This window comes from Eurosta solidaginis, chromosome 1 (genome assembly GCF_040869045.1).
Source record: "Eurosta solidaginis isolate ZX-2024a chromosome 1, ASM4086904v1, whole genome shotgun sequence".
Classification (NCBI taxonomy): Eukaryota; Metazoa; Arthropoda; class Insecta; order Diptera; family Tephritidae; genus Eurosta; species Eurosta solidaginis.
The window spans coordinates 100,125,180-100,140,419 of NC_090319.1; the positions used below are offsets into that span (position 1 = coordinate 100,125,180).

Genomic DNA, 15,240 nt, shown 5'->3' on the forward strand with positions numbered 1-15,240 from the left:
TTTTGCGTTTGCAGCCGTTTCTAGATGAAAACAATGTTCTGCGTGTTGGCGGTAGGTTGAAAAATGCTCAAGTGACACCGGATGTACGACATCCTATAATCATACCAAAGAAATGCGCACTTGCAACGCTAATAATCTGCGAGATACATAAGTTCACTTTGCATGCTGGGCCCCGCATAATGCAGACAATATTGCAACGTCGATACTGCGTTGTTGGCGCTCGTAACCTGATTCGCAACGTATATCGTAAGTGCGTGAAATGTACCTGTTTAAATCGAAATCTTGCTACACAGGCAATGGGTGATCTGCCAGCGGTTCGCACAACATACGTCCGTTGTTTCACCCACACTGCGATTGACTGTGCTGGACCTTTTTTGTATAAATTTACCCACGGAAGAGGAGCTAAATCTACCAAGGGCTACATCTGCTCGTTTGTTTGTATGTGCACTGGCGCTATGCATCTCGAATTTGTGTGTGACTTATCAACGACAGCGTTTCTTGATGCTTTTAGAAGGTTCACGAATCGTAGAGGCTTTTGTAAGATCCTAATGTCAGACAATGGTACTAACTTCGTCGGTGCCGAGAGGGAGCTCCGTACTGCATTTGAACGGTGCATGAGTGACGATAAACTTCGGTCTTTCTTTGCGGACTCGAATATCGAATGGCGTTTCAATCCACCCGCTGCACCTCATATGGGCGGTTACTGGGAAACCGGCATCAAACGCATAAAGTATCACCTGAAACGCTCATTAAGTGACACCTTGTTGTCATATGAAGAGTTTAGCACACTGCTAACAGAAATCGAAGCCTGTGTGAACTCCCGCCCGCTATGTGATAACTCTACCGATGCGGGAGACCTAGAGGTCCTAACACCTGGACACTTTATTGTGGGGGAACCATTGAAGTCAATCCCAGAACCTGAGGGTCAAGGGTTCTGTGGAAATCTTCGTCAGCGATGGCAAGTGATTTCCGCCATGAGGCAACATTTCTGGCGCCGTTGGCGAGATGAATATTTAGTAAGCCTACAACGTCGCACCAAATGGTTTCGTCCTTCACGCAACATTGAAGAAGGCGACGTGGTCGCAGTCTTCAGCGATCCTAATCCTCCGACGAAATGGCTGCTTGCGCGTGTTTTAAAGTGCCACCCTGGAGCTGATGGGCGCGTACGTGTAGTAACGTTGAAAACTTCGCATGGAGAGTTGGTCCGGCCAATAGTTAAGATTTGCCTTCTTCCAACAAAGGAAGACTTGTTTTGCAAGGAGAACTGAAATAACAATTTGTAAAAAAAAAAAATGTTTGCTTACGTCAACTTAGTTTTCTCGAGTTTTTGTATTGAACATACCAAGGTAGTTCAAGGGCGGCGGTATGTTGCGTTCATATAATCATTTTCTAAACTTCTTATTTTAATTTTGTATAAGGGTTAATGCAGGCGATCAACAAAAAGGTTAAATATTTTTGTCGTCTCTTTTTCTGTTATGCTATGCACTTTTTAGTGCATTGGACTAGATCGTTATTAAACATTGCAGTTATTTTTTAGTCTACATAATCGCTCGCTTTTAACCATTGTTTACTATATAGTTTGGCAACTTAAACAGAGGTTATGTTGCGAATAGAGTGGAAGGCAGTGGACTAGGCAGTCGAATGTCATAAAATGAAGGAATGGTGTTCGGAGTTTTTTCGAAATTAAAAAAAAAATTGATAAAAGCTTTAATAAAAATAAAACTACTGTTTTAATAACAACAAAAACGCCTTATATATTCTATGTACATAAATTCGTAAAGATTATCTCACTTTAAAATTTGAGTTAAATAATCTAAAGTTTTGTTTTGAAACTGAGTCGAGAACTGTTCGTGTGAATGTGCGAATTTTCACCGATCAGCTGTTAGTTGCGCTACTTGGTAAAATTTACAATGCTTTTAACCGCATCGCTACCGCCGATACCCCGCCCGCTCCGCGTTAACATTTATCATTATTACATTAGTCATACATTGCTACCTACATGCATAGTGTACCTATACAAGTGTGTTCACTAAGCGATAAACGTCAAAACTACAAACAGCCTCGCTCACCTGATGGAAATCTCAGGTCTAGAGTCGCATTTTTGGTCTCAACGACAACATTTTTGACTACCAATCGTCTCGACTTTTTCAATTTTTCAATCATTCGGCGCATTCGGTAATGGTATCCATTTTGAATTCGCTGTCATTCCGAATCCAGCGAGTGCCTGTCAGAATGCTTGACAGATAAGTCAACACACTTGTACTTGTACACTATGCCTACATGTACATATATGCTATTTGAAGTGAACATTAAAGTTTGTGAATTAAGTATATGAATTGTGGACTTTTATTTTCAATTGGACAACGAAATATATTTCTGACGGTAAATATTGGCAACAATAATAATAATAATGGCTAGATTTTTCGATCGGTTATCAAACACCTAGTTGAAGATTTTCGTCACTAGTAGAGCTAAAAGTATGTATTATGCAAGTGTGCCTCTAAGAAATTTTACAGGGTTTGCCACTGAAGAAGCCATTACGATGCCCGTGAAGTTAAATGAATTGAAAACTAAGTAAAAGAATGGAACTGATTTGTTTTAAATTAAGTGTACTTGCGACACACTTATTTCAAACTACCGAGCTATATTGAGTTTGTGAAGGAATAACTATATCAACGTGGCAAACAAAACGTAAGGCTGCCGACAGAGTGGAAGCGAGAAGCGTTGCTATAATATAAAGATAGAAAGCTATGAAATTTAATTCTTATGGAAAATTGTAAAAGTTGTCACTTTGTTCATTTTATTACTATGACTGTCTTTATAGTTTAGGAGGAAACGGCTACCATCCACTTCCATGTTTTTTTGTAAAATCGTCATATTTTTTGGGACTGCTGGCAGATATTTACTTAGTGAAGCAAATGGCCCTGTGTGAAACGAAAAACTTAATTATTTCATTGAATAAAATTGTGATTCATTAAGTTTCTGTGTGAAATTGGTATTACATAAATAATATTTTTTGATCAACTTAAATTTTAAAAAGTTATAAATAAAAGAAATAACATTACACAAAACTTTTAATACAATAGGCCTGTCTAGACATTCAGTATGCGCAGTACAACTTTTATTTCTAAACTTTCAATTTATGGACATGTTCAAGTGAAATGAAAGATAGACATTCCTTTTTCATTGTACTGCATTTCCGAGTAAGCCGCATAAAAGCAATTCCACGCTATAAAAATAAGTCCCAGTTTGGCCTAATGAAATAGCAGCGGGGAGTGCGTTTATGTATGTATATGTTTGGTAACGGTGAATGTTTACGTGTATTTATTGATTTTATAAATATACTTCAAACCACAAGTCGCATAAATATCGTTATGTAAATGTTTAATTGCAGATGTATCTAAGGGTTTTCTTAAATACTATTAATGTATGTCCCAAACGCCGCAATCAATTTTTTAAGTTTTTTTTTTTTTTTGCATGCTATAGTATCAAAAGTTGAATGGTTTTGCAATTCAAATATTTAAACTGGCACTGGTGCATCATGTAACTGTTGCTGCTGTGATTCAGTTGGTGTTACGCCGTCATCGACATCATTAGTCAATTCAGCTACTTTTGTGACAGCAACTTCGGTTACATTAGCATCTGTTAATTCAGCAGCTTTTGCTGCCATTTCTACGGATATTAGGCTTTCGTCTGTTTTCTCGACTACTTCATCAACGTTTGCATTGCATTGTTTTAACGGTGCGTTTATGTGCGATTTTTCATTTGCATCTGTTGTCGTTTCTTCGTTCGACTGGCCATTTCCCACTGCTGTTTCTGCAGCCGAGGGAGTAATTAATTCAGATTTTACTTCTGGACTTTGTGCCTGTCCTATAATAGTCTTTTTATCAACTGTTTGATCAGCAATTGTGCTGTCAGTTAGCATCTCTGTCCCGCCAAGTGCTGATGTTGTGGATTCTTTATCATTTTTATTGCTTTTGGATTTTTGTTTCTTACGTTGGCGTTTCTTACTTGCATCTTCTGTCTGTTGGATCTTGGCTAACGTTTGCCCACCTTTAGTACTTGCCTCTCCATTTATGCCTGTTGCACTATTCAAATACTTCATTTGACTTTGTAAATTAGCAAGTGTTTGTTTTAGTTCAGCGCAATTTCGCGACATAATTTCCATTTTATCTTTATCACCACTATTGGAAGTCGGTGGTGCTGTTTGTATGGGCTCGGGTTCTGGTGGCAGTGCTGGCATAGCGGGGCATTCGACATTATTATCGCGTAACACCTTGTAGAGGTGTGAACGTTCGTTCTGTAGAGCGCGCAATAACTTTTGTAGCTGTTCAACTTGCTTGCTGCATCGTGCAGCATGTTCATCACGCTCCTTTTTCTCTGTTGCCAATTCAATAAGTATAGCATTACTTTTTTCCCATTTAGTTTTCCATTCGAGTGTTTCTTTCTCTAACTTACGCGTATTTTTAGCCATCTATGTAGTAATAGAGAGAACGAAAAATATAAATAACAATATAAGGAGACATTTTTTTCTTACCCTTTCTAATTCTACTTTATATGTAACAAATATATCATTGGACTTTTGTAATGAACTCTGAAAATCGTCATATTTTACCGTATACAACGTCAGCTGCTCTTTAAGCGTAATCTCACGTTCGCTCAGTTCTCTTAGCAATTTTTGTGAATGCATAAATTTTTCCAAAGCAATTTGCTTCTCCCTAGAGACAGATTATTCTTTAAAGCACAGAACTATTGATATACAAACAGGTGTAACATGGTCTTTACTTTTTTTGTCAGCACCTTGTATACCACTTTCTAAATCTATTAAAAGCATACTCACTTGAGTAAAATTTCTTTTTCCATAGCAGCTTCCACTTGCACCTTGTTCAATTTAGCTTGATGTAGTTGTGACTCCAACTGCACCTGCTCGTTCAACTTCTCCAATTGTTGTTCGCGCATATGATATTGTTCTGCTAGCATTTTTAACCTGTATAAAGCAAACAATTCAAAAGCTAGCGGAAAATTTATTGTGTTCACAAATTACTTTTTAGTCATATCCAAATTGTGATCCCGCAACTTCAAGTTCTCTTCATTATTTTTGGTCAACGATTGCGTTATTTCATTCAAAGAGGATTGGAACTTTGATTGGCTTTCCTTGCGTCGTTCTTCTTCCTCTCGTATTTTTTGTATACTCTCATTTTTTACTGACTTAATAAGTTTCTGCTGTTCACGGCAGACTTCTTGTAATTTATCACTAAATATAAATAAAAGTTGCAAACGTACAGCCATTTGATTAGTCATTGGTGTTACTTACCGCATTAATACACTTTTGTTATACTCCCGTTGTAAATTTTCCTTCTCCCGCAGCACTGTTTCTAACTGCTTCTCCTGTACTTTCATATCCTGACGTAATCGTCTAACACCACGTTCACTTTCTACATGTTTACGCAGGAGTAAAGCAAATTTTTCTTCAGGTGTTGCTCCAGCTGCCTCCTCCTCCAATGCTTTCATTATCTGCACAAGAAAATTGAAAATTTAGAATAGATATCACTTTGGCCCCGTTAGCCGGTAACATGAATGTATAAATTTATATAGTGCAATTTTCTTTAATTTTGTGTATTCCCACCTGCTCCTCAGTTTTTTGATCCTTTTGTTTTTCATCTTTAGCTTCTTTTCGACTTTTCGCTGCCGTCTTTTCCATTATGAAAATGAGTAAATTTTATTAATTTTCACACAGGGCAAGTTTTGTTTAGTCGAATAAATCCAATTGTTTTGGTAATATCCTTATTTGGTTGAAAATATTCTGTCAATTATTTGTCAAAGGATGCCCGCAATTTTGATTAGGGAAAGCAAGTGCCGCCAAGTTCGTGCATAAGTAATGTAAAGGCATATATACATAGAACGCTTTGGCATGAGCAACCTGGGATCTTTTGCTTCAGAAACAGTAATGGCGGAGACACAATAAACTTTTTCATATAGAAGCGTACAACGCAATCTTATGCATGTCAGTAACAACGCATCTGCCTTACAGATGCCGTTCGGAGTCGGCATAAAACCAGTAGGTACCGTCCCGCCAATTTGTAGGAAAAATTAAAAGGAGCACGACAAATTGGGGTGAAAGTCTAGTTGAGGGGTCGACTTCTAATAAAAAAATAAATGTAAGGAGCGATAACCTCCGAAGGGATCTAAGGGCGAGCTTCTCTTCCAATTTGCGTCGTGCTCCTCTTGATTTTCCCTACAAATTGGCCGGACGGGATCTACATGTTTTATGCCGACTCCGAACGGTATCTGCAAGGCAGATAAGTTTTCACTGAGAGCTTTTCATGGCAGAAATACACTCGGAGCGCTTGCCAAACACTACCGAGGGGCGACCCCGCTTAGAAAAATGTTCTTCTAATTTTAAAACCTTATTTCTAAAATTTTGATGTTGCTTTGCTCTGGGTGCGAACCCAGGCCATACGGTGTGGTAGGCGGAGCACGCTACCATCACACCACGGTGGCCGCCGACTGCTAATACGCTACTAAAAATATCGAGAGGGGTGTCAAACGACGCATCTTGACATCAGTCTTAATAATCCAAAGGCGGAAGATACAAATTTCAACTCATTCAAAAGATATTAACGAAAGAGTATTTTTGCGCAGAACACATTTCTGCATTGGCGGCCTTCGGCCGCGCTTATAAAAAATTACCCTGGGTAGGTCCAACTTCGGTTTGGGAACCATAACTATATCCCCGCAAAACACTTATGTTCACAATTTTTTTTGTGAGTTCAACAACATTACAACAACCACATGAAAATCGCCAAATTCAACTGCAAATATCTCCTCTCTTTTCTTTTCCGCCTTCGGATTATTGTTGTCGAGGTCAGTACGCGTCTTTTGACACCACTCTAGATATTTTTGGTAGCGTATTAGCAGTCGACCCCTTAACTACACTTTTACCCAAATTTGAAGGGAAGCTCGACCTAAAATAAAAAGCTTAACCCTTTTGTGTTTTTGGCTTGAATATAAATTTAGTCGTCACTTCACAACGAAATTTCCTAGCGTTTTCCTATTTTTATTTCGTTGGTAAAACTGGAAAACCTAAAAACCTCACGGAAATATGGCGAGATTATCCTCCAAATTGCGTCGAGCTCCCTTTTAACTTTTCTTAAAATTTACGGGACGGGACCTACATAATTTATACTGACTCCGAACGAGAGCTTCAAGACAGTTGTATTTCACTGAGAAGCTTTTCATGGCAGAAATACACTCGGAGAATTTCCTCAACCACTTCCGAGGGGCGATCCCACTTTTAAGAAATTGTTCTAATAGATAACACTTTTTTCTAAATTTTTGATGTGGCTGTGGTTATTACTGTAGTCAAATCTGTTTAATTTTAATAAAACTTTAATTAACGCAACTTTTATGTTACACAGAAAAACTATGGAACTTATATATATTAAATATTACAAAGGAAAATGTATTAAGGTAGAATGATATTTCACGTCTTCACCGGTATGTTGATCGTTTCGCTCTTCGAGTATATCTAACTTTTTAGTAAGCCGTTAAGTGCACTTGCATTTCCATTATTGGTGATTGCTTTTAGTTTGTTCTTTCGTATGTGGGGTTGCCACCCCAGTTATGTCTGAGCCGGTTGCCACAGTGGCTTTACCCGGGGCTTGAGCTCAGGACCTTTGATGTGGTAGGCGGAGAACGCTACAACCATACCGCCGCGGCAACTTTATATAAATGGTATTCAGAAAGCGTACGCTACCTTAAGTTGACTCGAGTTTAGCTATGACCGCTTAAACTAAGATGAGCCGCAAAACTGTATGTTATTGGCAAAGGGGCAAGATAAAATCGAGTTAGCTTCAACTGAGGTTTAATATAGGCTTCCGATAATGACTTGCATTGTAGCCGCAATTAGCTCAGAGCCATAACAATATCCTCAACTCCCTCGCTGAGGTCACTTAGCAATGAGACAAAAAAATATCTCGTAGCTACTCATAAAGCATGAAAAGATGTGGCACACATGACTTCAGCCAAAACCAAAATAGTATAAATTGACCTTCAAAATTGTATGCCGATAAATGCCCGACAAACCCCGTTCTCAATGCAAAATACACGGACCTCCCTATTGGGGAAAGTAGAATTTCCAAGGCGACGTCCGCGACTCTTGGAAAACTTCGATCTGGATAAGCCTTTAGCACTTTGACTTCCGTTAGAGGACAGCGATGACAATTTGTAAGTAATGGCACCTATTTGATTGGGCGAAGCTCTGCTACAACAAAAAGAAGGAGCAGGTTGAGCCCTCGAATCACGACGAAGTGCCTGTCACTGCGGGAGCAATAGCCAACAATACCTATAATCGGGTGAGCTTTCTAGATCCGTATCATGCTCAATTATTACGGGAGCGCTTTGGATCACTGAGAGACATAAGAACAAGCAGGAATATCTAAATTTTATGGTGCTTTTTAAAAGGCCAATTAATGGTGACTTATAACCATAAAACCATAACCAGATAAAAGAGCTGATCGAACCAACCTTATGGAAATCAATGTAATCAATTAATGGTGCCATACCATAACGCTAACGCCATAACCATACCATACCCAACCAATTGGTTTTTGGTTTCTCGCGATATCCATAGCCTAAAAATTTTTGAGTTTGTGAATTTATTAACTTTTTGTATATTTTATTTATTGTTTTGGATACGTTTTGATTAAGAGACTTATTTTTGGTGGAATATGTTTGCGTTTTCTTTCATTTTCACGATTTTTAGGTTAGATAGATAGATAGATAGATGTTGTGAGGTTAAGCACTGCGACCTATTGGTCTATTGTGCCCTCATTCTCTTTACAACACTTCATCCAAGCCGAGTTCTCTGATAAAATCCAGAATGGTTCTTGGCTTCAGAGAATGTATGTGACTATTTTCTAATTTGGATGATCCTAGGATCCTAAGCCTTCGTCTCGCGACTGCATCACATTCCTTCAGGATGTGCTCTGCAGACTCATCTTCGGCATCACAGAATCGACAGAGGCTACTAGCCGATATACCCAATTTATGCATATGGCTCTTTAGCCTACAGTGACCTGTGAGTATACCTGTTAAAATCCTAAGGCTAATTTTTGGGAGATTAATCATAGCCTTATATCGCTTTGAATTGTACCCTCCTATTAGTGCCTTTGCCTGCCGAAGTCCTGGACTTTCACGCCAGTGTTGTTCTCTGAGGCACGCCTCCTTTTGTCTAAATTCCTCCCTTATTGTATGTGACCCTATTGGGACCATAGGCTCGGGACCTATTGGCTTTCCGGCCGCTGCCAACCTGGCAAGCTCGTCCGCTCGCTCGTTACCATCCACTCCCCTGTGTCCAGGTACCCATGCTAGACGGATGGTGTTATTAACTCCTAGACTGTTTAACCTCTCTACGCACTCAAGGACTGTTGATGATTTAATCTCAACTGATGATAATGCCTTGAGTGCAGCTTGACTGTCGCTGAGTATAGCGATTTTCTCGTTGGTATATCCCCGCTGTATCTCTGCACACCGGCTTATGGCAACAACTTCGGCTTGGAAGATGCTCGGATATTTTCCGAGTGGTAGGGATATTTTGGTTCGGGGGCCGACGATCCCCGCTCCTATGCCCTCCGGTGTCTTCGAGCCATCGGTGTACCATATTATGGTGTGTTCCTGGTGAAGCGCTTCAATCCTGGAAGTGTCCCACGTACATTTGTTCCCCAGCTCTATTTTGAAGCGCTTCTCAAACTTAATTATCTTCCTCGTATCATCTCTGGGAAGTTGGATAAGTGGAATCTGCTCCTGCAGCTTCGCCATGCTCCGTGACTGTATCACTTTACCTCTTCCATATCCCTCTTTAGCTATGTTTACTAAAGTTCTCCTGGCTGCCTGCTCAATTATTATATGTAGAGGCGTTAACTCAATCAGCACCTCTATTGCTGCCGTCGGGCATGTTCGCATAGCTCCCGTAATGCAGACACACGCTAAGCGTTGAAGCTTCGTGAGTGATTTTTGTACGGTCACCATGGTTGTCCTTGATGCCCACGCAACTGCTCCGTACACTATGATAGGTCTCACTATCATAGTGTACATCCATCTTAGGATCTTTGGGCTGCATCCCCAGGATCTTCCTCCAATACGTCTGCACACCATTATTGCTCTTGTAGCCTTTAATATGGTATTGTCGACGTGTTTCCTCCATAAGAGCTTAGAGTCAAACGTGACTCCCAAGTATTTCACCTCAGTCGTGTACTCCATCTGTACTCCATCCATTGTGATTTGCCTAATCCCTTCCAGTTTTCTTTTCCTGGTAAAGGGGATTTTTAGGTTAAGGCACCATTAATCGATCACATTGGAGATGGATATGGATATGGGTATGGTTAAGACTATGGCGTTAGGGTTATAGGGCCAGTTAAACTTACTTAACCCTAACGCCATAGTCGTAGCTATATTTTTACTTATCCATATCAAATTGGCATCATCTATGGATGCCCTAACCTAAAATTCGTGAAAATTTCATAAAAAACGCAAAAAATTACAAATATGTACTACAAATAATAAGTCTCTTAGTTAAAACGTATCCAAAACAATAAATAAAATCTACAAAAATTAATAAATTCTCCAACTCAAATATTTTTAGGTTATGGATATGACGAAAAACCAAAAACCAATTGGTTGGCTATGGTATGGTAATGGCGTTAGCGTTATGGTATGGCACAATTAATCGATTACATTGATTTCCATAAGGTTGGTTCGATAAGCTGTTTTATCTGATTATGGATAAGTCATCGTTAATTGGCCCTTAAAGAAGTTTAATTTGGCCTTAAATCCCGCCAACATTGCCAAGTGAAGCAGCGCAACAAGACGTTCGCCTTTTGGTGGTGAAGCACAAATCACCTTCCCAGATTGCGCATTCACAAGTTCAAAATTGCTTCGTTCTGCTCATTTACGCCACAGTTGACTCCTTGAGCGAATGAAAGGAGAGAAAAAACAAGAACTAAAGGAAAATGACGTAAGAATTGCCCATAAAAAAGAGCTGATCTAATGTTTACATGATAAATGCGCAATCTTCTGGTGTGATTTGTGGTGGTCATGGCGGAACGATACAAGGTGGCAGCATGGTGACATACCTACATACATAAATAAGAATTCCATGTACTTTGTTTTTGTAAATTCGATGGACAAATGTCAAAATCTTACTGCGCCGGAACTTGATGTATCAAATCAAATAAAATAAGTTAATAATCAGCTGTCCCATGCTGCCACCTTGTATCGTTCCGCCATGGGGGTGGTGAAGTCTGTGGAGAATCCATGAAACGAGTCTCGTTAACTTAAATTCCACATAATCGATAGGTTGTTTTTCATGTGACTGCGCTTGTCACATATCGAACGTCACTTGGATTTTTCTCCTTGTCTTGTGTGGAACGAAGTACAAAACTAACATTTTCAGTGTAGTTAAAATAAAGTTGCTTTAAAAACCTAAAATTAAAATGACTAGCCAAACGCAAGGTATACAACAGCTATTAGCCGCTGAAAAGAAAGCTGCCGAGAAAGTGGCAGAAGCAAGGAAACGTAAGTTATTGGATTTATTAAAGTGAATTCACATAACCCCATTGTAACTAGTCAAGGGGTCATGTGATAGGGTGAAAAATATCGTAGTATGGTTATATATATATACGTGTACTTACGATTATGAATATTTTAATAATTCTGGATGCATATTTCTAATGTTTTTAGGCAAGGCAAGAAGATTGAAGCAAGCCAAGGATGAGGCTACAGAGGAAATTGAGAAATATCGCCAAGAACGCGAACGTCTGTTCAAAGAGTTTGAAGCCAAGGTAAGAGAATCAAATGGTTTTAATTTTTTATTTAATTGAATAAAAGGTCATAGAGCGTATACAGGTTTTGGCTACCCATTTTAAAATTGGGAAATAACTTTCATAACAAGTACCTATCTAATAAAATGCCCTTTTTCGAGGAAGCTGTTTGCACATGACCTAAATGGGTTTGTTGTTATTTTAATAGTGCAACATGTACCTATACGGTCAAATCTATTAAAAAAAAAAAAAAGACAGCGGGCCAACTGAATTGCCCTGTCCTACAACACTAATTGACAGATCCAAATTGTTTCCGTGCAGAGTACTTTTCTACTTGAGCGGACTTGTTGTTGTTGTTGTATTAACGATCAAGACACTCGGCGAAGGTTTTGGGGAGTGATCGATTTTGATGGTCCTTTACCGGATGTAGATCCGGTACGTTCCGGTAACAATCATCCTTCAGGTACTAGCCCGACCATCTCGGGAACGATTGATATTACTACATTAGGGGTCGTGTTGTTGTTGTTGTTGTTGTTGTTGTTGTTGTTGGTGTTGTTGTTGTTGTTGTTGTTGTTGTTGTTGTAACGACAAGGACACTCCCCGAAGGCCTTTGGCGGATGCAGATCCGGTACGTTCTGGTACCAAGCCCGACTATCTCGGGAACGATGTGTTATGACCACATGCGACCTTCTTGGCCTTCAAGGAGTTGTGTAGCGCAACCCTTTCAGCTTGCCAACGCAATATATAGCTTCTCCAAACACAATGGTCAACCTCACCTATCCGTGGCGAATCCTGTTTCATTAACAGCCGAGGCTCTGGCGACCACAAGCGCCTCATGGAACTTGAGGTGGGCAGGGAGGGATAGCCTGATGGTTTAATGTGGCCATTTAAATCGTTCCCGAGATGGTCGGGCTAGTACCTTAATGGTGTTGTTACCGGAGCGTACGGGATCTGTATCCGGCAAAGGACCATCACATCGATAACACTCCCCAAAGCCTTCGGGGAGTAACCTTATCGCTACAACAACAAAAACAACATTTTTCGCCATACCGCCCTCCGACCCCTAGATCCTTGAGGAGTTCGGGTCGCCAGAGCCTCGGCTGTTAATGAAACTGGATTCGCCACGGATAGGTGAGGTTGACAATTGGGTTTGGAGAAGCTATATATTGCGATGGCACCCTGAAAATGTTGTGCTGCACAACCCCTTGAATACGGTATTTTAGTCGCCTCTTAAGACAGACATACATACCGCGGGTATATTCTGACCCCCTAATCCGCTGAGGTACTTCGGGGAGTGTCTTTATCGTTAATACAACAACAAGCCTTTATTGAGTGCTTAAAAAACATCCCGACTGATGCCTATCAAAGGGATCGTGGTTTCCGCAAGGTCATTGAATCGCGTCGGCTCGTTTCATTCCCGCTGGAAAATCCCGGATATCCGGAAACTTTCCAGCGGAGGCCCCAACTTTAGCGAGAGAAAGTGACCTTATAAGATAGCACGACCCTGACTATGCTCCCCCAGCGGGTTAGGGGGTCAGAATATACCTGCGGTAGGTATGCCTGTCGGAAGAGGCGACTAAAATACCAGATTCAAGGGGCTGTGTAGCGCAACCCTGCAGGTTGCCAGCGCAATATATAGCTTCTCCAAACCCAATTGTCAACCTCACCTATCCGCGGCGAATCCTGTTTCACTAACAGACGAGGCTCTGGCGACCCTAAGCTCCTTATGGAACTTGGGGTTGGGGAGGGAGGGGATGGCCTAAAGGTTTAATGTGGCCACATAAATCGTTCCCGAGATGGTCGGGCCAGCACCTTAATGGTGCTGTGGTACCGGAGCGTACCGGATCTGTATCCGGCAAAGGACCATCACATCGATAACACTTCCCAAAGCCTTCGGGGAGCAACCATATCGCTACAACAACAACAACAACAACCCCGACTGTGCCAGAAATTGCCCGGCGAACCCCGTTCTTAACTCGCAGAAAAGGAAAGCATTATCCCTAGGGAGACGCACTTCACTCTATCTCAACTGTGATCTGGATGCTGTAATAGGCTAAACTCTTACCAATCCAGAATCAACCCCAACATAAATAATGTATGTCCTGCTTACAGTGTGTGCCTACATGACACCAAACATCTCTTTAATTGCAATGTGGACAAAAGCCTCGTAACAGCCCTCTCACTCTGGTCCACCCCTGTTCAAACTGCAAGTTTCTTGTACCCTCGTTAGAGGATATTGATGACAATTTGTGAGTGGTGGCACATATTGGATGGGGCGAAGCACTGCTACAACACCAACAACAAGTAATTGAAAACAAAGTTCTCTAAAGAACTTACCGACTAACGATTGGCCTATTTTGGTATCACAGTGCTAAATTATCTACTAGACTTAATTTGTAAGCAGTATCAGCAATCTATTTGAAATGATTTATGGAAATAATATGAAAGCATATAAAGTTTTCTAAAGGTCTCACGAACTTTCGATTAGCTTATTTTGGTATCACAGTGAATAGTTCAGGAAGAACTGATTATAAACATTTAGTAAAATAGTAATCCCTTCGGATCGGTTTTGTGACTAAATCAACAACAGTATACAAATTATTACATGCCTTTCGTTTTTCTTGTCAAATTTACCCAACAGCATATGGGCTCACGTGAAGGTGTGGCTGCCAAAATCGATGCTGATACCCGTAATAAGATAGCCGAAATGGAGCGTGCAATTGCTTCACGCAAGGAACCAGTTATCTCGGAAGTTCTACAGTTCGTCTACAATATCTCACCTGAATTGCACAAAAACTATGTTCTGCAATAAACGACTGGCTTGCTGAAAAGGTGATGGGAAAAAATGCCAGCTCGCATGCATTTCTTTATGAATGCGTCGTATACTTCTAATGAAGAACAATAAACTAGCAATTTAAGCTGCATATGTAATTCCAAATTTCTTCTACGTTCCATTTAATTGCATATATTTTCAATGCAATTTCGCGTTTACTTAAAAAATATAAAGAATTCCAAACATTCAGAGCCAGCCAAAGCACTGAATTGTCGTTACTTAATATACATACATACATACATATAAATATACAAATATGGGCGCAAATGCACTTAAATAATTTTAAGTTTAAAACAATTCTAAAGTATTATTATTGCCGAAAAGTATAAATATATAAAAAAAATGTATGCTATTATTGTTGTAATAAATTGTAACTAATTATGTGTAGGATATTGTGTTCTTGTTGTTATGCAATAGTTTATGAGAAAAATGTGAATATTTAAGTAATAAAAGTTCATGTTTTTTTTTCGTTTTAAATGGCCTCAAACTACAAAAAGCTAATTTTAATTTTGCAACGAAACCTCGTTCACAACAAATAGGTGTGTTTAGCAGCAAAATGTTTGTACAAACTTGTATGATTGTCAACGA

At 39.9% G+C, this 15,240-nt stretch overlaps 2 protein-coding genes across 2 annotated transcripts; one reads left to right on the top strand and one right to left on the bottom strand.

The window, feature by feature from the left end:
* Nucleotides 1-2,394: 2,394 nt before the first annotated feature.
* On the bottom strand, nt 2,395-5,857 carry LOC137236577 (gamma-taxilin). The gene is made up of 6 exons (XM_067759338.1): nt 5,627-5,857; nt 5,315-5,514; nt 5,045-5,254; nt 4,841-4,987; nt 4,538-4,718; nt 2,395-4,474 (listed from the first exon to the last, which is right to left on the bottom strand). The coding sequence occupies exons 1-6, from the start codon at nt 5,699-5,701 to the stop codon at nt 3,521-3,523; spliced, it is 1,767 nt and encodes a 588-aa protein (XP_067615439.1). The 5' UTR covers nt 5,702-5,857; the 3' UTR covers nt 2,395-3,520.
* A 5,523-nt stretch (nt 5,858-11,380) lies between these two features.
* On the top strand, nt 11,381-15,039 carry Vha13 (V-type proton ATPase subunit Vha13). The gene is made up of 3 exons (XM_067759340.1): nt 11,381-11,574; nt 11,740-11,840; nt 14,461-15,039. Exons 1-3 carry the CDS (start codon nt 11,493-11,495, stop codon nt 14,629-14,631), a joined length of 354 nt encoding a protein of 117 aa, XP_067615441.1. The 5' UTR covers nt 11,381-11,492; the 3' UTR covers nt 14,632-15,039.
* Nucleotides 15,040-15,240: the final 201 nt, after the last annotated feature.